Source organism: Trichosurus vulpecula, chromosome 7, assembly GCF_011100635.1.
Source record: "Trichosurus vulpecula isolate mTriVul1 chromosome 7, mTriVul1.pri, whole genome shotgun sequence".
Taxonomy (NCBI): domain Eukaryota; kingdom Metazoa; phylum Chordata; class Mammalia; order Diprotodontia; family Phalangeridae; genus Trichosurus; species Trichosurus vulpecula.
Window position 1 is genome coordinate 184,490,423 of NC_050579.1, and position 26,752 is coordinate 184,517,174.

The following is a 26,752-nucleotide window of genomic DNA, read 5'->3' on the forward strand; positions in this document are numbered from 1 at the left end:
TATGGATGAGTTCGTCACATTCACAGTTATGATTACTGTGTATTCCTCCCCATCCTATCCCCCCTTCCTTTTGTTTATCCTTCTCTCTCTTTTTACTGTTTTGCTTCTGACCACTATTCCTTCCCTCTTCCCTCTTCCCTCTTCTCGTCTCTACTTCTCCTCCTATTTCCCAGAAGACTAAGATATGTTTACACCCCCAATTTGGTATGTATCTTATTCCCTCTGAACCAATTCCAATGAGAGTAAGATTCAAGTGTTCCTATTACCCCTCCCCAACTGTAAAAGTTCTTCATTTTGTACCTCTTTTATATGAGATGATTTTCCCTGTTCTTTCTTTCCCTACCCCTTCTTCTAGCAAATCCCTCTTTCTCACCCCCTAATTTTGTGTTTTTGAAATCATTCCATCGTATTTCACATTCATGCCCTCTGTCTGTGTTATTTTCCTTCTAACTGTCCTAGTAATTATAAAGTTCTTAGGAATTACAATTATCATATTCTTATATAGGCATGTAAACAGTTTAATCTTATTGAGTCCATTTTTATTATGTTTTCATATTTACCTTTTTATGCTTCTCTTGAGTCTTGTATTTGAAAGTCAGATTTTTTATTTAGCTCTGGTCTTTTCATTAGGAATGCTTGAAAGTCCTCTATTTTATTACATGTCCATTTTGCCTCCTGAAAGGTTATACTCAGTTTTGCTGAGCAAGTCATTCTTGGTTTTGATCCTAGTAGCTCCTTTGCCTTCCAGAAAATCATATTCTAAGCTCTCTGTTCATTTAGTATGGAAGCTTGTGATCCTACCTGTGGCTCCACAGTATTTGAATTGTTTCTCTCTTGTAATATTTTCTCTTTGACCTGGAAGCTCTTGAATTTAGCTATTCCTGGAAATTTTCATTTTAGAATCTCTTTCAGGAGGTGATTGGTGGATTTTTTTCAATTTCTATTTTGCCCTCTGAATCTAAGATATTGGGGCAGTTTTCCTTGATAATTTCTTGAAATAGGATGTTGAGGCTTTTTTTTTTTTTGATCAGGGCTTTCAGGAATTCCAGCAATTCTTAAATTATCCCTCTTCCGTTTTCCAAGTCACTTGTTTTTTCAGTGAGATATTTAACATTTTCTTCTATGTTTCCAATCTTTTGACTGTACCACTTCTACCATTTCTATGTTTTAATTTGTTATTTTCCTCAGCATTTTTTGTCCCTCTTTTACCAAGCTTTTTACTCTCTTATCATAATTTTGTTGCATCTCATTCTTCCCTTCCCCCAGTTTTTCCTCTCATTTGATTTTTAAAATCTATTTTGAGTTCTTCCAGGAGTTTTTGGTTTTGTATCCAATTCTCTCTCTCTCTCTCTCTCTCTCTCTCTCTTTTCCTTTTGAGGCGTTGCTTGTAGCTGTTTTGACATTGTTGTCTTCTTGAGTTTATGTATTGATCTTCACTGTCACGATAGCAGCTTTATGTTCAAGTTCTTTTTTTGTTGTTTGCTCATTTTTCTAGCATCTTTCTTGACTTTGAACTTTATGTTAAAATCTGGCTGTTCTCTTTATCGGCAAGGCCATAAACACAACATCGATGATAACTGTGAATATGCCTATGTAGTTCTGTATCACAAAATATGAGAGACTCTTCATATAGAAGGTTAAAGAAGTAAAACTTTTATTCAGACACCAGAGGACTAAATCCCATAACCAGTAAGTTCAACCCATCCAAGCAGCAACCAGCTCCCAAAACCAGTAAGCCTACTTTATGATAACATCAAGCAACTTAAAGTACATTATCAAGCATGAAGCCTCACCATCGCATAACCTTCTGCCCCACTGCTGGGGCCTTCCGACAAACACATCTGCAGCATAGCTAGCACACCTGTGTCTGCTCTCTCCCTCAGCTCTAACTGCTCTGAGCATTTCCTGCTCCACCCTTTCCTGTTTCTCTTGTTCAGCAAGCTCCTCCCACCACATGTAACTTAGACTTCCTATGATGTAAGCAGGTACAGGGGCCTATTAATCGATGGGAAAGATCTTCCAATTTACATTACCATTACATCCTCCCAGGATGTAATTGTTCCAAACTTCAGATCTTTTACGTTTCTCTTTTCAGCCTAATTCTTGGGGTCTGTAGGTTATCTGGCTTTTAAGGTGGTATGATCTAAAGAGAGGTATGCCATTGCTCTCTTGGACTGTACTCTGATCCAGGAACAGATCTGTTTCCTGTTGCCACAAGTTCTAGCATTCTTCTTGGCCCCGGAATGTGACCAGGTCTCCGGCTGTCCTGCAGCTGCAACTGCTAGTGCTTTTTTTCTGCTTTGGAATCGAGAATAAGATCCCTACTCCCTTGTGAGTGACCACAAATACTCTTCTCTGCCTTGTGATCAGGGCCCCTGTTCCCCTACTGTGGCACAGTGCTCCTCTTTGTCTTGGGATTGTGACCTGGTACTGGATATGGGTATTCAGATTGGATCCTGAATCCAGTGCTAGGATAGGGGCCCCTGTTACCTCTTTATCATCAGTTGTCCAACCCCATTACCATCTATGGGTTGAGAGCTCCTGAAACTATTGCCTCCTTTGATGCAGCCACCTATAAAGCCTGCCTAAGGCAGGGCAGCCTGAAACTTCACTCGAGGCCAACCACAAGCTGGGTGAAACAGATCTTTCTTGTTGACCTCCATGATCTGGAAAATTGTTTCACCTGACCTTTCATTAGTTGTACAACTTCAGAATTCAATTTGAGGTGTTATTTTGAAAATTTGTTTGGAGGGGAATTTGGGAGAGTTCTGGTGAGCTCCTGCTCCTACTGCACCATCTTGGCTCCATCCTCTTAATGTCATAGATTTTGTAACTTCTTATTTGTTCTTCATTCTCAGCAGCAGAGTATCCTTCTTAGAGTCATTCTTATTTGGATATTATCATCACAGACACATTCTCAGTTCTTTTAAAGTCCTATACTTTGTACTTATTCATTTCAGGATACCCCCATTTCCATTATGACCTGAAACATAATTTTGAAAATATTTGTCAGTCTTACTCTAATTTCTCTGGGTTATTCCTCCTTATCACCTGACTTATTTAATTACCAATAGAAATTGATACCTTATGTGATAATGCATTGAAAATTGTCAGTCATTTCTTCCTCCCCCCACTGAAGTTTTGAAATTGACACCTCACCTGGTAAAAACCAGATTAATTCATAAAGAACTAAGTATTGTGTATGTGTCAGTTAAATATAGCTTTGGCAATTATTTTAATCTAGGTACGTGCTGGTGAATTTAATGTAATTAAAACTCATTACTCTATAATTATACATTGGAACATGTAGCTTAAAAGGATGTTTTTGTCCTCTTGTTTATAGTTTAGCTAGGGTCTATATTTCAAATCCAAAGACTCATAAATATTTAGTTTTAAAAGGCTTAAGGTACTAATAATGTATGATGTGCTAAATCTATTTTGATGGTATATTTTTTAGAAATTCATAAAATTCTTTTGAATGAATAAAAAGTTAGAAATATCAGTATTAATGTCCTTATTTTGAGGATCACATAACATAAATAATACTGATTCAGTCAACTTTCAGGAATCGTCAATTTTAAAGACTTATTGGTCTCATTTGTGTGTTATTTATGTTTAATTCCATATTAGAGGTAAATTTGAATACAGCTAATGAATTATCTTCCAGTTAAATTCCTTCACAGAATTAGAACAAAATAAGCACTTTTTTGCCATTGAAAATAACCAAATAGTATTATTTAATATCATGTATATGCCACACAAGATTTTTTTTAAACCATCCAGTAGATGGATTTTTAAATTTACTTCTAACCTAGGAATATTTCATTTGTTATACTAAAAATAAATTATTTGAAAAAAATGTTATTTTTATTGTCAGATTAATTCTTTGGAGCATAGAATTATGACCACCTTATATTAAAGAATAATATTGTCTTTCTGTATCTAGAGAAAAAGAGATCTAAGAACCATTTGTTCCCAGTTGGCCTAGGTTTTATAAAATGAAAGAAAACCCCCTAAAAACTAAAAGCAAGTACAGCTTCAATTTCTCTTTGATACCCCTTTGTGGTTTTGCTGTACATGTGAATTCACTTGCAGAGTAAAATACCAAGATAACTAAAATTTTATCATTTTATCACAGTTTTGTTGCGATAATTATTGTTAAGCAGAAGCAACCTTACAAAGAGAACTACTTTTTGGCCACATAAGAATGAGAAATCTTTGATTTGAGTTCTTCTGGCACTCTGGTCCTATGACCCATACCAATTCCTGGAGTCTTTCAGCTTTCTAGACAACTCTCAAAGACTATAATTTGAAGAATATTTACTGATTTGCATTGTTACAGAGAGTTTCCTCCCTGAGGAGCCCCCATAGATCACAACCAATTAACACATTCCTAGAGCTAGACTGCTCTCATATACTCATTTTATTATTTCCTGGGTTATAAAATGACAATGTATGCTTTAAGTATCCATTGTTGAAGGTGCAGGGTTTCCCTGAAAAACTACTGCCATGAAAATATGAGTTAATCTAAAAGAATCTGTGTATAGTTAGCCCTTTCCTGCAGTCCATTTTCCTTTCTATCCTTTCGAATTCCAACACTCCTCTCTTTTGCATGTCTCCTATAGAACCGTGTTTCTTACCCCTTCCTCCCCCCCCCCCGTATCATAGACCTCTTTGGTAATGTAGTGAAGCCTAGAATAATGTTTTAAAATGCATAAAATAAAATACATAGGATTACAGAGGAAACCAATTAGATTGAAATAAATTTATCAATATTAAAAAAAAAATTCATGGACCTCAGGTTAAAGAAGTAAATTGAAGTGTTAGTACCTTGTAGTTATATATGTGTATATGTATAGGTGTGTGTATATTCAAAATAGTAGTATGATTGTTTTTGCTCTCTGTTATACAGATCACTGATCATGACAGCTTTGCACTGGGTAATCTTAGATAATTTTTATTCATGTCTTTCCCTAAACCCTCTACCAAAAATCTCTAACTTGCTCTGTTTTACTATGGTTCTCTTAATATTTTGTGGATACCAGGGCAACACTAATTTTCACTCTCACTACATGATAAACCCACATTCTCTTTTGGTAAAATATATCTAGTATGGTATAATGGAAATGCTTTGTTTGAAGTTAGAAGACCTAGTCTTAAAGCCCAACTCCACCACTTCCTACCTCTGAGATTCTGCGTGGTCATTTAACCTCTCTAGGCCTTATTTTCTCATAAGTAGAACAAGGGGATTAGACTTAGATGGTCCATCAGGTTCCTTGCAACTCTAGCTCTGTGATCCTTTGACTACTTCTCTAGTGTACCTCCTAGCAGCAAAGCTTTGATCTAATAATCATACTTTATTTTTTTGGCCTCTTTTCTCCATATAAATTATCCTAGTAATATGCTACAACGTGTTTATACCAACTATGCATTTCCATTATTCTATACAGCACTCTATATAAAAATTTTGACTACGTATCTAATAGGGAAGTTAAAAAATATCATTATAATTGTTACAGCCACGTTTGGTTAAAATCTGTGTTTTTCTTTCCTGTATTACTTTGTTTAGATTAGATGAAATGTGGCCATGGAAGTGGTATTTGTTTTTTTCTGCCCAGCTGGTCCTATTTCTTGATTTTGGGGGGCAGTTTTGCCTGTGATCCTCTTATCTTAAACTTTCAGGGCATTGTAGTTTGCATGTTGATAAAGACTTTTTTTGAATGTCTTGTTCCACCTTAAAGAATAACCATTACTAATAATTATAGATGATAGAAACCCTTTTAGTCTGTGGTTGGCAGTGATCTGTATCATTATTTCTGCATGCCATTAGTTGATAGGCTGAAATTTTCTTCTTTAAACATGGTTTTATAAAGATGGTTTATATTAATTTCATGACATGAATGAAATTGAGAATTATCATTTTCTATCAGATTTTCAAAATCTAACATGTTGAGGAGGTGGGTTGCGTATTGTGGTAGAAATGCTTCTTAGACAACTGTCTTAAAAACAGGAATACTCTAACTTGTCAGTGTCATTGTAGAGAATAGCGCTCTCGCTCTCTCTCTCTCTCTCTCTCTCTCTCTCTCTCTCTCTCTCTCTCTCTCTCTCTCTCTCTCTCTTTGTTATACACCCACTTCTGCTTTTCTTGCCTCAGTTTGGCAACTTCTCCTCAGAATATGCGCTGTGTAGAGGTCATCTTGAAAGTTTTTGCTACATATTTTTACTAGCAGAATTTAGTTTTCCTGCTTTAAATTTTTCCCCTTTTAAAGAAAACTGCCTATGTTTATTTCTTCCATTGTTCACCACTGAGAAAAGAGAAATTTCTTGTCATCACTTGGAAGTGTTGTGTGTGTTGTATACGCTAAAAAAAAAAAGTATTACGGTTAGTTACTAATATATGAACAGAAACAGAAGAAAGTTGAACAGTATCTTAGAAAATTTTTATGCAGTCATCTAAGACCTCTTACTATAACTTTGGGCTTAAGTTTAGATATTTTTAGTTACACAATAGTAATTTTTTAATGTAATAGTATTTATTGTAATGGAATTTGGTCTAATATTTTTACAGTATTACTCTATTAAAATGAGAAATTATTTCAGCTTTTAATTCAAAAGAGGAAAATTTAAATTAAAAGAAAATAAAACCCTAAATAGGCTCCCTGAATAAAGCAAGCCGTTCTTTTTTTATTTTTAAATTGTGTAGTTTTCTGAAATGTTGAAAACATAATTTTTTAATTAAATTATATAAATCACCTTTGTGTACATATTTAGCATTCACATTATACTGCCATTTACCTTGGAACTGCTTGTTTTTTGGGTTTAAGTTATATAAAAATCATCTCAGATAATAGCTTGAAATCTTTCTTCTTATACTTTTAGCCTGAGGTTGAGTGACACAAATGTGGGGGCATTGGCAAGCTTTAACATATGAAGGAAAGTATTCTTGAAAGAACAAATTTAATTTTAAAAAATGCATTAATTTTAACTTAATTTTCCTTCAGTATTCCAATAGTGACTAAAAATACTTACATGGGATTTATTGAGAAATCTTTGCTTAAGATTTTTTTTTATTGTTTTCTATTAGTCATGTTTGAATTCCTCAAACATGTTATTCAACTGTGTTATCCAACACAAACTTGTAGTAATATGGTTTCTTTTTGATTCTTTCCCTCAGACATAGGTGTAGATCAAGAAAATGAATTTTTTAGGTAAATTTTATATTCATTAATTATTTTTTCAGATCTTAGTTTACTTCTCTGGATATGACCAAAATTTGCATCTGACTTGTTTCCAGGATTGTTCAGAAGACACTTTTTGGGGTATAGGTTCAGTATAGGGGTGTGTGTGTGTGTGTGTGTGTGTGCATACACACACACACACACACATAATGTGTAATAGATAATGTATTTATTAAGAGTTACTTTGTATCCAAGAAAATGCTAAACAATGGGGAAATGGAAAAAGCAAATTAGATGATCTCTTCCCTCAAGGAGTATATATTTTATTAGAGGAAGAAGACTCATCCAGAAGAGTTAGGAAATCAGGGGCTGGAGAGAAATATGGTGTGTGGGAAGGGAGATGGAGACTTAGTTGACTTAAAGTTAAGATGAAAGCTCACCTATCAAAGCCCAAGGTGATTGATTGTAATCAGCAAAAATATTCATCAGCATCATTGTTTAATCTTTATTTTGCAGGTGTCAAATCTGAGTCTTGTGTCAGGTTATTCTTTGAGAAGAGTTATATTTAGGTGTAAATAGCATATTGTTAGTGTTTACTTTGACTTCACACAGCTTTATGCATTTTAATCTGTTCTAGGTGATTCATCTAGAAATATTCAGATGTATTATTGACAAGAGTCAGCATGGTTGAATAGGTTAATCCTTGAACATACTTCTCTCTGCCCTTCCTCAAGTTGTTAGAGGATAGAAAGGGACCTTTAGATATTATCTAGTACATTTCACTACCATTGTATTCTTAGTACAGTCACTTCTGCTATAATGACTGTTTTGAAAACACAAATTGGTTCCAACAAGATTGATGTATTAAGGAACAGTTTGAGCTTAATATGAATTTTTGCATTTGTTTTTGATTCATGATTTCAATTTTGAGGAAAACTGCACCATGGTAGTGAAGCGGGTTGATCTCTACAGATCGACAGCATCTGATAAGGCCTGTAGGAAGAGTGAGAAGTGGGAGCCTGTAGAACCAAACATGGAAGAGAAGGGAAGACAGGGAGATCTCCACTACTTCACTCCTCAACCACCATGACTGTGACCCGGTCCCTTTGAACCTTACCACCACCAGACCCCTGACCAGGAAAAGCCCTAGAGCATACTGCCTCTGTGCAAATGAACCTGGCACCATGGGAATGGGGGTAGTAATGGTCTCTTGGAGTAAGTACCTCATGGAAGAGGCCACACCATATGTCTCCCTTTCCAGGAATATTGTGATCCCACCCATGCCTCTCATAAAACAGTAGCTCATATAGTGAATTGACCAGGATCTCATGGATCCCACTCATCCACAGTGAGTTCCTCCTGTCAGGGCTATAGTGGCTTCACATGGGAATGGGTTCAGATGCCCACTTCGATCTTCAGACCTTTGTCAAGATAAAAATACCGTAATTTTTGTCTGTCTTCTAATGCAGTAGGAGCTGTGGGTGGAGGAGGGCTGATCTCTACTTGCATACTCTCCTCCCTTCTCAGGGCTGAGCAGCAGCCCAAGTGATACCACTATTGTAGTATTTATGTATTTCTTAATAATTTAACATTTAAATTTAAATTAAAATTTAACATGTATAAAAATGTGCCACCATTATTAAGTTCCTATCTTTTAAAATTTATCACTGACAAACTTTTTGAGTGTTGTAACTAGCTCCCATCCCCATTTTCCCCATAAGCTCTGTGGTTTTTATTATATAATTTTGCATAGCACAGTGATTTTTAGGAATGTACTTGTTGACTTCTAGCAGAACTGACTGTACTTCCAAAGGAAGGAACCGTATTCGCTATCAGGGTTCTCACTGCAGTCTTGGCTCTAAGGAAATCCATTCTAAACGTAAAATCACAGTTTACTTGCAGTCAGACTTAGTTTTGAGTTAGACTAAAAACAAAAATAAGAAACTCGATTTTGTCTAAGGGAAGAGGAAGTCACAGACAAAATATTTTAAATTTGTCTTATAAAAAGTAAGTGTTAAGGATTAAAATAAGAATCTTACTTTATGATGAAAAAGCTTGCACTCTGTTAGTTCATGAAAGGAACAGAAGAGTCCATACAGGGTAGTATGATGGGAGCCCAGCAGCACCAAAGGTGACCAGGGGTTCTGAGTACTAACTCTGACAGTTAGTACTAAGGCGAAAACATTTGTAAGGAATACGCTGGTAGATTTCATATCTATCTATTAACCTATTTAAGTTTGAAGAGTCCTATAATCAGATAGTTGGCTAGGAAAGACCTGGCTTTTTTGTGACCATTGACAAGTGATTCAACCTCACTGAGGTTCAATTTTCATCAGTAAAAGGCAGGTAAGTGAGATAGTGGATAGAGTTCTAGAATTGGAGTCAGGAAGAACTGAATTCAAATTCAGCCTCAGACACTTAATAGATGTATGACCCTCAGCAAATTACTTAACAACTGTCTGCCTCAGTTTCCTCAACTGTAAAATGAGCATCATGATAGGTTTTTGTGAGTATCAAATGAAATAATATTTGTAAAGAGCTTAGCACAATTTCTGGCTCATAGTAGGGGCTTAATAAATGTTTGTTCCCTTCCCTTTAATTGTAAAATGAGGATAATGATACTTGCCTTATCAGAGGAAGCTTAGCATAGTGGATAGAAAGTTAGATTTGTAGTCAATAAAACCTGGGTTCAAATATTACCTCTAATACATACTGATTGTATGACCCTTGGCTAAGTGATTTAATCTTGTGGCACTCCAGGTAGTATTCTAAAACTATAAGGTAAATAGTTGATGTTAGATTTTTTTCCCTGTCACATTAGATTTGACGCCGCCCTCCCCCCCCCAAACAAAACACAAAACAACATATTTACACAGTTCATAATATTCTTATGAAGAAAGTACTTCGCAAATTACATATAAGATCCAAAGAAGGTGTTTTTTTTTTCTTTATCCTAAGGAGAGTTGTTAAAGTTAGCTAATTGTTTTAAGGAAGAGGTCATGATTCTCAAGGAATGACCTTCAGTTAGGTCAGATGTGGGATGGTTGTTCTGTATTGTGTATCTTTTCCATGGTTCATCTTAAATGGCTTCTCAGGGTGGGAGCATGCAGGAGCATGTGAAGCAAAAGTGTTCATTAAATATCCAAATTGTATCAGCTTTCATTTTAATGATACTCTTGAGCAGAAATGTCAAATTTATGGCTAGCTTCTTGGGGTACAAAATTCCAGAGTGTGCCTCAAACCTGATTAAATGTAATTGGGGAATGTTTTAACAGAATAAAGAAAATAAAGTAAAACAGATAGTGCTAATGTGTGGTTTTCTAAATCAATATGCTGCTGGCTGAGACCATTTCTATTTGAATTCGACACCACTGCTCTAGAGTTTATAATATCCTTTTACCTTTGTTAAGGAAGCTCCTCACAACTCCTTGAAATAAGCATGGCATTACTGTGTTCTCTCATTTTATAGATGAGGAAATGGAGGTACGTGTAGTTTAAATGACTTGTCTTAAGGTTTCATGGTTGTCGAATGACAGTTTCTTTCTGGACACCAAGCTCCAGATCTATAATACTACTCTGGGCTATTTGATAACTAATAAGGGGAAGATCAACTTAGGGACTAATCATAACTGTCTTGTTATTGCTCCTGCGTTTATTATCCTTCTAACTTATCACACTCTTCATGTAGTTCACTCGCAGAATGCATTAACATATTTTGAAACAGTTTAAAATATTTTAAAATTTAAAATATGCCAAACCAAAACGTAGTGAAGCCCACTGACCCATATATTGCATATTTGTGATCAGCTAAGTACAGTTGTCCCTTTCACATATGTGGGGACTTAGGGGCATGGCAACCATACAATCTGGAAAATCTGTGTAAAACTTTTTGACCCTCCATATCAGAGAAGAAATCTGAATTTTTTTATGAGGCGTTTACAGTATTAAAAGATAAAATATGTTGATGTTTTACAATACTACATGTATATTTTATGCATTTCTGAGTTTCTAAACCTTTTATGTGTCATCTGTTGACCTTTGTCGTCTGTAGCTTCCATAGAACTCCCCCAAAATTCCCATTTAATTTCTTATGCTATATATTGAAACTGTGATGGGGAAAGTTGCAGTGTGGAAGGGATAACTATAAAACTGATCTTTCCTAATTCATTTACTTCTGTGGATTTTGACAGCCCCAAATCTGGATCATTTATGGCCTTTGCCTTCCAGGAGTTGACACTAGCATGTAGTATCACATATCTCTCATATGCTGGACATTAAACAATAGTTTGCCTTTCTGTATATATAACTTTAAAGGCTAATGTTACCTTGTTTGAAGGTTAATGAATTAAGCCAAAGTATTTCCATAGAAAAATATTTAAGGTACTTATGTATTATTAAATGTAAATTTATGAAATCCATGAAAGTGAGATGTTTATACATAGAAAATAGAATAAGGGGTCCTGTAATTTCCTTGTTACATGGAATTCTCAGGTGAACAAACTCCTTCTATCAGTGCAGATGGTCATCTCTCTGACTTAGAGTTTTGTAGAGATGTCGAGAGCACTGAGAATGTAAAATGACTTGCTGAAGGTAACACAGTCATTATCAGAAATAGAAACTGAATCCAAATTTATCTGATTTTGAGGCCAACACTCTATTGCTATGGATTGCCTTTCATGAAAATACTTTATTAATATATTAATATAACAATAGCTTGCACTCTAATTGTAATAGTTTTGAAAAACATTTTAGCTTCTGATATAATTCAGAAATTGATCATTATTTTTTACTTAGACCACTTTTTAAGCAGTTATGCCTCTACTATAATGTAGAAATTTCACAAAGTTTAATAGTTATCAATAAAAATAATCAGATTTTAAATATTTGCTCTGTTTTAATTTTCTTTTTTAAATAGCCAGCTTCATGCAGAAATATAGTAAAGGCATTTGTGAGTCATTTTCATTGGTATATAATGGCCAGCCAGAAACTTGTGTAACACAGTTCTACCATTTCTTCAGAAGTTTGGAGTAAAATAAAAACATTATCATAAAAAAACTGTTTACTGTAACATTAAGTCCTTTCAGAGAGTACATTTTGCCTCTCACTGTTTGTGTCAGCAACCCAGTAGATAAACCATGGTTTCTACTTCAGTGAGACAGAATAAATGAGGTTCTGCTGTTCTAGTTTGAGTTTTACAGTGATACCGTTGCCCAATCAAAGGGGTTAATTTCAAATAGCTTTTTTCTTTTTTTTTTTTAAAGAAATTTATCCATCCATCCATCCATCCATCCATTCTCTAATTCCCTCTCACCTCTCTTGAGCAAATAAAAAAGAATAAAGCTTTCAATATATAACTGAATTCCCGCATTGACCATATCTGAAAATATATGTCTCATTCTGCTTTTTAAGTTCATCACTTTTCTCTCAAGAGGTGAGTGACATGTTTCATCTTCATCCTTTTGAACTCATAGTTTATCTTTGTGTTGATCAGAGTTTTAAATTCTTTCAAAGTTGTTTTTCTCTATAAAGTTGTTATTAATGAATAAATTTTTCTCCTAGTTCTGATCACTTTGCTCTGTATCAGTTCGTTAAAGTCTTCTCAGTTTCCTTTGAAACTGTTTATCTCATCATTTCTTGTGGCACAATAATATTCCATGACATGACAGCTACTCTGTAATAGGAAATCCTCTTAATTTCCAGTTTTTGCCTACCTTGAGAAGAGCTGCTATAAATGTTTTTGTACATATAGATCCTTTTCTTCTTTTTTTGATTTCTTTGGAGATTTGAGCTTACTAGTGGTATGATTGAGTCAATGGGTATGCACATTTTGGTGACCTTTTGGGAATAGTTCCGTTTGCTTTCCAGGATGGATGTATTTACTCAGAGCTCTACTAACAGTGACTTAATGTATCTGTTTTTCTTTCTCATATCTGCTCTAACACTTATCATTTTTCTGTCATTGTTTGATGTCTGATAGGTTGGAGATGGAACCTCAAAGTTGCATTAATTTCCATTTCTCTAATAATTATATTTTGATACTCCTGTGCTTCCAGCTTTTCTTTCCTAGATAGATATATAAAGAAAGAGGAGAAAGTTATGTAATGCACCTATAAGTTACGTTACTAGATATCTGGATTTTGAATCAACACTGCTCTTTTAAAGCAGAAATTAGTCTTTTTCTTGTTTACTTGAATTATTTTCTTGTGATACTCAGGATCTATTTTTAATGGACCACAGCTGTTGTCAGTTTACAGTTTTTCCTCTGGCATAAATAGAGGTTATGAAAATCTCAGGTATAATTGAATATAACTTTGAAATTAAATTTGTTTTATTTCGTTAATAGATTTTTATTGACCTATTTTGTTTTCATATCTTTAAATCCAAACAATTATTTTGTGACATTTTTGAAGAATTTACTTAATTGTTAAAAGGTACAATTTTCAGAATGAACTGGAAAACTTTTCTGAAAAATTTTCTCATTCCTCAATTATTCCAGATAAATGTTTTTTAATAATATTTTTCTTATGCAAATAATAGATGGATCTATAATGTTTTCACTGTAGAGAACTCCTAATGTGCACTACCTCCACCAAACCTTATGACAACCTAGCTGAGATTTAATAACAAAATTCTACAGACTTGTCTGAAGCACATAGCTTGTCCAGGGTCACTCAGCAAGCAAGTAGTAGCAAGGCAGGATTTGGACTCAAGTTTTCTTGACTCTTATTCATTAGAGTCAAGCCAACACTCCTTTCATTATGCCATATTGCCACTATTGTAACTTAATGTTTACAGGCATCTGCCATCCTACCTTGTATTTATTAGACAATACTTTTTGGTTGATGTCAAATATATTGAAATCTACTAACTGGGCTCTGTTATGTGCATCTCTCCAGTTTTTAAGGTAAAAAAAGCCATAGAACCATTAGTTCCTATTTTTAAGAAGTTGAGGCTTTTAACACATTCAGAATCTATAGAACAGACAACTGTGTAAACTACCTTATTTGTAACTTTAAGAATGGTATCCCCACCTACCCAAATGCTGTTGACCCAGTATCAACAAGAGGAAACAAATAGAGTTAGAGGGGGAAGGTCATTAATAACTTTCTGATTAAAAAAGATTATGCCTTCAGTTGTTTTTCCACTAGTACTGATGTTATGTACTTCATCCGGGCTTCTTGCTAGTAAAGGATTTAAGGATAGTGATACTGGTAGTGGGCCAGAAATTGATATTCCTCTAATAGAAAATAGTGTATTAAATAAGTGTTAAAATTAGTAGAATAGAAGAGAAAGAGTATCAGCACTGGAAACTGTGTGCCCCTGTTTCACAGATAACACACAGGAGGTACTGGAGGTCTCAGACTCCAGCTTCTCATAGGTTGACTCTTGACCTGGTCAGACAGGCAGACACCATCAGAGGGGTTAATAATCAGCTTTATTCTCTAGTCTAGTCGTCCCAAAGGGTTGCTGATAATGGGAGCTCCTACAGCATTCCCTAATTACCCTTCTCGCAGGGACTGGTAAGAACATGGGACAACTACCCCTATGTCTTGATGGGATCAATCGAGACAGGCACAGCGTGTGCAGTCTCCTAAATCCCCTCAAGCCCTGCTGGGGGCCAGTGAAGGCACACACATATTCCCCATGGACTCCCAGTGGATTTCCTGTGGATTCCCCCACAGATTTCCCCACTCACTGACCAGTGCCCACTTGCTTTATAGAGCAACAGACAAAGAAGGCATCTTGCCAACATTAAGCTCACAGGCTAACTTTATCAATATTGTCATTCCGCGCAAGTGTAGTAAATATCAATTACCTCACCCCTATATCTCATAGCACAGTCTTGCTATGATTCTGGGAATTACTATCTAGGAGCCTTGGGGCTATTCTGGGAGTTATTATCTAACCCCTGGAAACTAGACATTGCCATGGCCGTGGATCCTGAGAAACTGAACTATAAAAAGATAACTAAATCCTCCTTACTGTATAGCCCCTTACTGACACTTTGTGCATGATGAGCCCCTAAAAATGCCAGAACAATATGGTTTTATATCACCCTAAAACCATGAACATGCACATTCTGTGCACTTTTAAACAATTTTACTCTGTTAGAGATCTATATAATTTATTTCATGTAGGTGACTCTATTATGCTTTTTTGGTAAGTGAAAATCAAGGCCATATGCATCTCTGTTATTTTTGATAAAAATGTACTTCTTCATAGTGATAGTGAAGCATCATTTTACTTCTACTTTTTCATTATTTGTCACAAATATAACCTTACCTCTTAGAAATAAGGTGAAAAATACATTTCCATTCTTGTTTAGATCACTTTATGTTAACTGTTAAATAACTTTTTATGATAATATTGATATAAATTCGTTCTTTAGGTTTAAGTTAATTGTTAGGAAATAAGGATGATAGCTATAAATGGATGATAAAGTGATCATCTAGTCCAACTCTTTAGTTTTATAAATGAGAAAACAGACTCAGTTTAAGGGACTAGTTCAAGATCATATAGATGTAGTAAAGTTGCTGACCTGGATTTCAACTTATTAGGTTCTCTAACTCTTGAGTCCACTGTGCCATGTGCAAATGTTAACTAATAAAAAGAAGCAAAATAAGCCTCTTAAAGGCAAGCATGTTTAATCTGCCTTCTGTTTCCTCGTAAATCCAGGCATTCTATCTTATACATGCCTAGGTAGCAATGTCTTTAGCATAGGTTAAAAAAATGCAAAGTTAATTCAGTAGTATACTTATTTTAATGTTTCTGCATGAAAATCCTTGTTATTGACCTCCTTGTATTTCATTTCTTGCAGTTTCTTTTATTTCTTTTTTTTTTTAAGTGAAGTGCCTTATATACTAGGTGTTTTGGGCTGGGGGAAAAAATGCTGGTTGCAGTTTTAATAGAGAGGCGGTAGAATAGTCTTGGAAGAGGAATCAGAAGACTTGGATGCAAATCCTGGCTCTGTCACTGAATCTGTCACTGTGAACAGATCATAATCTCTCAGCCTTCTACTTCATCAGTGTAAAGAAAGCCCTTTCCATTACAAAGTATTATATAAATGTGAACTCATGGTGTGTAAGGACCATCTGATCTAGTGGAAAAAATACTGAACCTAGATAGAAGCAGGAAACTTGAATGAATCTTGGATTTCATTCACAATGTCATGCATCGTGAATGAATGACTGAAAATCTCTTAGCTTTTCCTCATCTGTAAAGTAGAAATATGTGTATTACCTACTTTACAAGGGTTATTGTGAAGAAAGTGCTTTATCAACATTAAAACACCAAGAATATAACTGAATTGGTGAAATTATTTAACACCTAGCACACAGCTTCTTGCCATAGAATACATACTGAATGTGTGAATCCATCATGATTAAATGAATAAATGTATGAATGAATATGATAGAATTAAATGGTAGATAAAAAAATGTTTAGTTTTAGCAGGGTGAAGTATTTTGATTTAATGTATCTTATTGAAACTTAATCTGCCTTTGATATTAGCTTGAATAATGATGCTTATTTGGTGGTTATTTGAATGGTAATAATGATGGCCATAATTGTCAAAGAAGGGCCATATCATGTAGAAAATTTTTTCCGTATTTTCTGAGTTTTCAATAGGAATTACAGTGATATCATTGTGAAATGACTTCACAATAAGCATTTAAAAATTGTTTTGGTTAAACATTTGTATTATAATGAAATGTCAGAGAAAAAACACTATAATGTGTTCAGGTGATTATTGTGAAATATAGGAAAAACTCTTATCTGCTTCACTGTTTACCAAAGGTAAAGATAAGGTCAAGAATGGAAATGGGCATATTTTATTCCTAACATTCAGTTGAAGAGTATAAAAATTAACAACAACAAATAATATTGAAACTGCTTTTGATAAACATTTTTTTATGTTCTGTTTATCCACTTCTTCCTCCTTTCCTCACTGATTTTTTTTAAATGACATCCTGGGAATGACTTATATAGTGATAGTATGTTGGCAGGTAATAACACCAGAATCAAAATTTATTCCTTGATAGACTTCAATAGGTATCAGCAATAGCAACTCCTTTTAGACCAGAACCTCTGATGGGAAAAGGAAAGATATGTAAACTAAGAACTTTCAGCAAGCAGATTTTAGTTAACATTTTAAACACATTTAGTTCACATTTTAAAAAATCTGTTCTTAACAAGCCTATAGGAGTTGAGGTCTGCTGTTGACAGTAATCAGATGCCTAAATGGGAAAATTAAGTATGTAAGCATTCATGCCTCTACACAAAGCCAGACATTGTCTACTGCTCAAAATTGGGCATATATTTGGGAAATTAAGCGGATATATAAGGACATATAAGACATAAAAGGAAATATAGTACCTGTTTAGAAATTGTCATTCACTCTAATCTGTATTTGAAGCAAAAATGTCAAAAGACACTATAGTTCATAAGTGTAGTTTGTGGAGTTATACCTGCAAGTTATGTGTTAGAATATTAATACTTTAGTTGTTTTGTTTTAACTGCCCTCAATAGAAAATGTATTCTTTAAAAGATCTAGTAATAACACTTATCTAATTGTTTCTATTCATAAGATTGAAAATTTAAATTCTAAGCAGAATATTACCAAGGCACACATTTATTAAATTACTCTTTTAGCTTTGTAACATAATAAAAGTGACAACATTCCAAATCTATTAATTATGTTTCCTTAAATATAATTATCAAGAAAAATAGATATATTCTCCCCAAATAATTTGATTATAACAGCTCAGGAAATTATTCTAATTTATTGAACCCATGAAAAAAATCAATATACCTTTATTTTGATTTTGGAAAATTAAGTCAACATACCTAACATTCATTCTCCAAACATTTGGTGACTGTGCATAGTGTTGAGGGATAGGTTGGATGTGTACAAGTGTCTAATTTTGAAAAATTATAGGATCTGTTCTGTATAAAGTATTTGAGGTATTATGAGGAAACAGCATGAGCAAATATAAGAAGGTTGGATGAGCAAGATGCCATACATATACACGTACATACATACATGAAATATACCCACGTAACTTGTTTGTACCTAGTTGTTTGTGTGTCGTTTCCCCTATTAGATTGTGAGCTTCTCAAGGTCAGATATTATCTTTTGTCTTTCTTTGTATCCCCAGTGCTTAGCAAAGTGTCTCTCACATAGAAACACTTAATAAATGCTTATTGACTGGTTGACACTGGCCTCCTTTGCTGTTCCTCTCACAAAATAGTTCATACTAAGGCATTTTCACTAGCTATCTCCCCCTGTCTGAAATGCTCTTTTCATCTCTTGCTTTCTGGCTTCCCTAGCTTCCTTTAAGTCAACAGACACATATATGTATGATATATGTGAATATATGTATGTATATACATATTGTGTATATATCTGTGTCTTAGATTTTGCAAATGAGATGAGTTTGGGAATATATACATTAGACCATTAGACCACAATTCAGCCCCTAGGAAATATTTGGAAATTAACTGGTGGTGAAATCTTTCACACTCTAATGGATTTCCTCCATAAGTCAGACAGGAGCTAAGGATTCTAGTCCTAACTCATTGGAGGACTGTCCACAATCCTAACTCTTTGGAAAAAGAGTTGGAGGTGAAGTCAGAGTTTGCTACAGTGTGTGTGTGTGTGTGTGTGTGTGTGTGTGTGTGTGTGTGTGTGTGTGTGTGTGTCTGTCTGTCTGTCTGTCTGTGTGACCTTGACTAAGTCACTTATGCTCACTATTTCCTCATCTGTATTTATAGGTTGAGGTAGATGGCCACTAAGGTCCGTTCTAGCTCTAAATTCATGATCCTGTGATACCAAAGTGTTTAAGTATAAAGCCTATGATATTGTCTTCTTATTTTGTAAGACTTGGCCATTATGAAATAAAGCTTTCTTAGATTCTGCATTCCAATTTTATATCATGTTATTCTGCAGTCTTTGCTACATACTATACTATAATTTTCCATGACCTATTCAGATTCCCATCCTTAAGGAGGGTGACCTTGTCCATAGATTTCATGTTTAAGTATTCAGCAATACAGAGGATATTTAGAAGACAAGCCTTATTGAGGTAGAGAGTTCATGGTTGTAGGAAAAAAGACAAAAAAGGTGAGACCCGACTCTGTAGAGGGCCTGGAATGCCATATTAAGGAGATTGTGCTTTATCCTATAGGCAGCAGTTTTTTCTTACACATTTTTGATCATGAAAATTACATTACCAGAGTTATACTTTAGAAAAAAAAATTAGTCTGGCAATAGGGGTAATTTGAGTATTTCAGGCAGGTGAAGATGAGGATAGAACTTGGGATAATGGCTTTGGAAGTGAACAGTCAGGGACAAATATAAGAGATAGATGAAAGAGAAGCAATAGCTCTTGGTGTCTGGATGAGTTCATCAGGCAAGGCAAAGGGAAATTTAGAAGATTGTTTCAAAGTTTTAAGCTTGGTTGAATAGTGATGCCATTAACAGAAATAGAAGCAGATTAAGGGAGTCATTTTGGAGTCTCAAATATCCAACAGTTGTAGAAAGGTGAGTAAAGAACTCTACTTACAGATTATCTGACTGATTTTTCTGCTTCCTTTCTTTCATTCCTGCATTTTGCAGTTTGATATTCTAGTTTCTTTAGACCACACTATGAATGATTACATAGGAAAAATAATTTTAATTCTTAACCTGACATCTACCAATGGTTTGGGACTAAGTTTAAGATAGAGAATTATTAGAAGTAGCTTTGGTTACAGAGTATGTCCTGGATTCTTTGTTGATTGAGTAATATGATAAATAGTATCAGGGAAAGAAATGTAGGAGTATTTTTCTAGGTATTTGAAAATAGTTGATGGCCACCTTTGAGTTGATTTTTTACCACCTCAAAATATTCAATCCAATTATAACCATTGATTTTTAAAAATTTACTTTAGAAATACAAACCCGGTCGGTGTGATGATATTTTGAAATGGAAACCTCCCAGTCTGAATTCTGTAGATTTTCGCCTAAAAATAACAAGAATGGGAGGAGAAGGGTAAGTACATTCTCTTCTCTGTTTTCATATGTCTTAAATTAACCTTTGCTAATCTACCAGTCATCATCTCTTTTAAAAGGCTACCAATGTAGTCTTTTCAACATTCTTTTATTTTGTGTTATTATAGATATCTTTATTAAGGAAAAAATAATACATATAGTATGCATTAAAAAATTATGCCATTTATAGGCCCATTTCAGGTATCATATGATGCATATTGGAGAAAAAAAAGGGGCCTTTATTGAGATCAATAAGGTATTTGAAGTCTATTTAGCTTTTATTGGCAAATTCCCTTCACCTGTCTCTTCCCCCCCCCCCACTCCCCCATACTTATTCTTTCCCTAAAAATGAGCCTGACTTATCGAAATCCTCCCAAGGATAAATATTTTATAATCTATTTCTGTCTAGACAACCTTTGCTTTTATAGTAATTGTGCTATAATTTATTGACTGGTGTTTTAGGATAATTGTTCTCTAGATATAATCTTTTACCTTTTCAAAGGTTTATTCAGAAATTAAGGATTTAATAATTGAAGTCATGCTCTTTATAGATAATATTCACAACTATTTGCTTCTTTACCCTAATTTACCAAGGATTAAAAAAAAGACTACCCATTTCTCTTAGAGTATGAGACCTAGCCCTCCACCTTTCTTACCCTTGCAATTTTTCACTGGATTGTCCCTAGTATAATTCTGTTCATTTCTCCACTCTCTTATTGATCACCTTCTTATCCTTATATGTTATCATTTGAATCTTGATATTTTAAATCTATCCAGATTAACTATTTGCATTAAAAATGAAACCAGTTCCCTAGCTACTTAATCTATTATAGCTATGAACATAGAATAGCACCAGAATTTTTAATATTTGATGTGCAGTTTTTAGAAATGGAATATGGAAGTTATGCACCTGTAGGGGTGCATAATTTATAGTGGCAACATATATGGCAGTTTTTGAAAATTGTGTCTTTAATATGAATTATGTCTTGGTAACAGATAAAAGAAATGACATGTTTCAATATAAGTTATTCATTTAACTTGAGCAGTTTATGTTTTTTTCAGGTAAAAAATGTTATACAGGTAAAGAATGTTATATATGATATAGTGGTTTTCATTAAATGAGTAGATTTTTGCTGTAAATATGAACCTATTGCCCAATAGCAATTTAAAATATGTTGGAGATATCTATCCATAACAGTCTCAAAGAAAAACAACTATGCTTTATAGTCACATAAAAGCCATATCATGTTACCCAATTAGCTGGGAATAGCTATATTAAAAACCAGAGAATTTTGTTTACCTAATTACATTTCCAAGGGCTTCTACTAAGCAAAGAATGGAATAAGATTCCAGGAAAGATATAAAAACTATTCTTTGAAAATGTAGGTAGGAATTTTTGAAAAGTATATTGGTTTGGTCTTTCAGTAGGTAGTTTTGAGTCTCACTGAACTGCTGTGATAAAATGGGTATAAATCAGATTCCTGTTAGATTGAAATCTAATACAAGTGGAAAATAATTTCTGTTGAATTGAATGCCTAGCATGCTACTGACAATTCAAAAGCTGACATTTGGACTTTCTTTTTCTTTCCTTTAAAGATGTATTTCCTGAAAAATCAGACATTGACAGTGCAGTGATAATTTAGCTTAGCATGAAGTATCTTTTATATGTTTTTTGCAATTTATATAATTTTGAATTTATAAGAAAGTTGCACAGATACTCTCAGAGAGTAAAGCTTAAACTTTTAAAACATAAAATCAGTTTGTGTTTTCTATTTAACCCATTTCTGATAGTCATCAGTCATTAGAAACTAAGGTCACATAGGTTGTATGTCCTCAGGAAGTGATAGACTGTTGATTACCATGGGAAAAAGTAAATGAATATAATTAATTTTAAGTAGACCACCAAACAACTCCTTAGAAAAACTTTCTAAATTTGTACCGTTATATCTAATTAGCTCTGTCAAAATTTTCCGTCATGTTTCACTTCAAGTATTCAGTCAGTTAACAAGCATTTATTAATCAATGATCATATGGCAGTCACTGTCCTAAGTGCTAGAGTTGCAAAGAAAGGCAAAATAGTCCCAATCCTCAAGGAACTCAGATCTAATAGGGAAGACTACATGCAGAGAACTATGCGCTTACAAGGATGGGTGTGTGTGTGTGTGTGTGTGCGCGCGTGTGTACAGGAAGGAAACCAGGGAAACTAAGAAAGAGGTGAGGAAGGAGAGCATTGTAGGTTTGAGGAATAGCCATTGAAAAGTCACACAGTGGAGAGATGGGATTGCTGCATGTAAAAAACAGTAAGAATACCACTGTCACTGAAATGTAGTGGACGTGATAGGGAAAAAGTATAAGAAGACTGGAAAGGTAGGAAGAAGCCAGGTTGTGCAAAGCCAAACAGTGGATTTTCCCTTTGATCCTGGAAGAAATAGGGAGTCATTGGAGTTTATTGAGTGGTGTTCAGCCTCTTACAGAAGGTAGGAGGGTGGCGTGGTCACACCTAGACTTTAGGAAGCTCAATCTGACAGCTGATGTAGGATGGACTGAATGGGAGAATACTTGAGAGAGGGAACAGCCAGTAGGGATATGCATTAAAAGTTAACCTTTTTTTGGCTTTCATCATACTTTTCAAATGCATGATCAGTCAACCAACAAGATGTGCAAGATATATGGCAAGAAGTATGAATTTGATACCTGAAGTTCAAATTCAATTTGTCAATTGCCTGTTATGTTCAAGGCACAGTATGAGGCCCTTGAGGTGTAAAGGCAGTAATGAACTAGTCACTGTCCTCAATTAGCTTATGTGGAATAATAGGATTACATATTTAAACTGTAAGGGACCTTAAGAGGCCATCTAGTCCATTCCTCTTGTTTTATAGATGAGGTTATGTCATTTACCTACAGTCACAGAGCTGGTAAGTGAATGAGGCAAGATTTGAGCCTTGGTACTCTTATTTCAAATCCACTGCTATTTCCATTGTACTGGTGTTCCCAACTGGGGTGCCTGGAACTCTGTCTATCCTTATTTCTGCCTCCTAGCTCTCCTGGATTCTTTCAGGTCTTAGCTAAAACACTCCCTTCTGCAAAAAGTCGTTCCCAGCCTTTCTTAGTCTTAGTGCCTTCCCTCTGATATTATCTCCAATTTATTTTGTATATATCTTGTTTGTTCACAGTAATTTTTGTCTCATCTCCCTCAGACTGAATTACTTGAGAGCAGGGACTGTTTTTGCTTTTTGGGGGGGAGAGGGGAAGGGCGGGGCATGTATCTTTGTATGGTGCCTGGCACTTGCTAAGTACTTAATAAATGCTTGTTGACTCACCTTTACTTGATAAAACAGGTACATAGACAAATAAATACAAAATATATACAAAATTATTAAGAGGTAGTAGCCTAAATCTTTGATAGGGAGGTATGACGGTAATCAGGAAAGGCTTTGGGTAGGAAGTAGCATCAGAATGAGCCTTGAAGGAAGCTAGGAGTTCCAAGATGTGGAGGTTAGAAGGAGAGCATTCTAGAAATGAAGAATAGCCTATGCAAAAGAATGGACACAAGAAATGGTAAATCATGTATGGGAAACAAAAGAATAAGCTAGACAGTCTGGAGTATAGAATGCATGTGAGTGCAGGGCCAGGGCTGGGGAATGCTGTAAAATCAGTCTAGAAAGATAGGTTGGAGTTATATTGTGAAGTGTTTTAAATGCCAGACAGAGGAGTTTGTATTTTATACTAAGGATAAATATGTCTCCATTGGATCTTCTTGAGCGGCATCTGGCAATTTCATGGCTATATTTTAAAAATAACAATTTTGGGGTTTTTGGAGTATAGATTGGAAATAAAAAGACCAATTAGGAAATTATTGAAGTAGTCCTGAATTATTGTAGTTCATTTCTACTTGGGTGTTGGCTTTATGAGTGAACAAGAGAATTGACATTTTCAGGTAGAATTGACATGATGTCATGTCATTGCATATGGGATTGGATATGAGAGAGGCAGAGAAGGAGAATGAAGAGCCATGGTTGTAATGGTAGTGGCCTGGACAGAAATAGGGAATTTCAGAATAGCAATGGGTTTAGTGGGAAGATTAATGAATTCTATTTTGGATGTTGAGTTTGAAATGCCTGTTATATAATCAGGAGGAGATTTAAAATTGAACTTAAAAGTACCATTGTTTTGAAAATGAATACACATACATACATATATATATATATATATATACATATATATATATATATATATATATATATATACACACACACACACACACATATAACCATTTCTCTTATTTTTCACCTTCGCAAATACTTCTTATCCTACAGTTCCTTGTTTGAGTCATATAATAGGATTTAGAACTTATAGGAAATTTGACATTCTTCTAGTCCAACCACTCCTTATATTCTTGAGGAAACTGAGGTCCAGAAGGGTTAAATGGCTTTTACCCAGGTTAAGAAGAGCCAGTATTTGGAGTCAGATTTTCTAACTTTAAATCTAGTGCCCTTTTCTACTGTACTGTGTTGTTATACTTGAGGAAATCTGGATTGATCATATCAGCCTACATTGATTCCATAGCATTTGGTATGCCTATAACTAATAAAAGTATTTGTCACATGCTTTCTTACTATTACCCTTTTGTGTGTGTATTTCTGCGTGGTGTGTCCTCAACTAGGTTGTAAGCTCTAAAAGTGGGGAGAGATTATGTCTTACACAAATTTTTGACATGCAGAATTTCTGTATATTTTTATATAACGATTTGAGTGAGGGTAAGACATTAGTGTATGTTAATTCCCAAATAGTTATAATAACTATATGCAGAGATGTGTTCTGCCTATGAAAAAGTTTTTGAGAGCTATAAAATTGTAATTTGGTATAACATCCAACTATGGCTTTTTATTGTATCCTTACAAATAGTTGTTGTAAAATAGATTGAATTAAATAGAATCTACTATGTAGTACTCCTTCATTCTACTGTTGATTTGAGTGAACAAGAAAATGATACACCAATTATGTGAAGAAAGTCACATTACTTTGCTGATCATCATTTATTGCTCTGGCTTTGCTCTGATTTGCAATGATTAATCCTATCCATGCTCTCTATTTGGAAATCAATGCTTTTTTTTCTTTTGAAAAAAAAATTATAGAGATAAAAGACCCATATAACAAATATCACTTAATAGAATGTTCTGAGTCATTCAGCTTTAAGCCAAAACTGTGTTGTTGGGTTCTTTTCCCCCTCCCATCATGGAATTTCCTTACCTCTGCTTATGGATCATAGTGGCATTACATTTTATATACAGGTTCTAAGATAAAAAATTCAATATACATGTTTTTTAATTCCTATTGTTATAGTAGTTATAGCATTACAGACCTGAGATTGTCAGCTCTTCTTTTGGTGAAGAGGAAGAAAGGCACACTGTAACCGAGCTCTTTGTTGTTGTCATTCTCACTGTTTTTGCCCAGCTTTCAAGTAGCAGTTACCTTTCGAAACCTGTTAACTTTTCACCTTCCATGTCAGGCAGCGTGCCACAGAGTATACCTCCTACCTCGAAAAATCACCCACTCTCAGAAAAGTACATTGAGATCCAGAAGTGAAGAGGAAAAAAGTACTAGTAATGATGTATGGTACCTATATGTGTATGTGATGCTTGTGTGTGCATCTGTGTATTGCTAGATTCAAACGACTTTCTTTTACTTGTTAATTCACTGGAGAAAAAGGCCAAGTTCAGTTCCTTTTTCTCTCTGTTATCTTATAGACCAGAAATATAATTCTAGTATGTACATTCATTTCTAGCAGAATTGTATTACAACAAAATTATTTATATGTCCTCTGAAGTTAAATGCAGTGATTTTTTTTTTTTACCTAAATAGTGTATGCTTGTACATTTCTCTCGAGTGACAGTTATTTGTTGTGGAACTTGTAACCAAACTGACAGCCCTGTACATAAAGAAAAGCAGTATAAATTAGATTCAATTTAAATAACTCACTTTGAAAGGTCATAATGTCCACAAGATGTCACTGTCTCTCAAGAAATTTAAATTTTTTTTGTTTGTAATTTTAATATGCTGCAGATGTTCTCATCTGACCTTTTCATGGACTGGTAAGCTTGTGTGAAGAAAAATAAAGTTAAAAAACATGGTATTAACAGATCTTACCAAGTGAGCCTGTATCTATTCATAGAGATTTTTGTTTTTATATAAACTTGGCAAAGTATATGCTGTTCTTATGGCTGATATAAAAGGTAATGGATAATTTAGATGGTTTTTTTTTGTAATACTTTCACTGATATACTCTAACCCTTAGTATTAGAAAGTTATTATACTAAATAATGGTTACTTTCCTTTCTGTATTTGAGTGCAGAAATAAATACCTAATTTCCTTCTAACCCCTAACAGTATCATATTTCTGGTTGCAACTACTGTGGTTAGTTCAAATTTTTATAGAGATTCCCAGTAAGCCACAACAACAAATTTTTGATATGCTTTCTGACAATTTTCTTTCCTTTTACCAATGAATCAACACATTTATTAAGGACCTAATATGATGATAGTA

At 34.5% G+C, this 26,752-nt stretch overlaps 1 protein-coding gene across 1 annotated transcript in view; it reads left to right on the forward strand.

The window, feature by feature from the left end:
- RNGTT (RNA guanylyltransferase and 5'-phosphatase) overlaps positions 1 to 26,752 on the forward strand; it is a 411,159-nt gene that overhangs the window by 231,772 nt on the left and 152,635 nt on the right. The window contains exon 13 of the mRNA XM_036767783.1: positions 20,109 to 20,209. Within this exon, the coding sequence (XP_036623678.1) occupies positions 20,109 to 20,209 (101 nt within the window). The remainder of the gene's footprint in view (positions 1 to 20,108; positions 20,210 to 26,752) is intronic.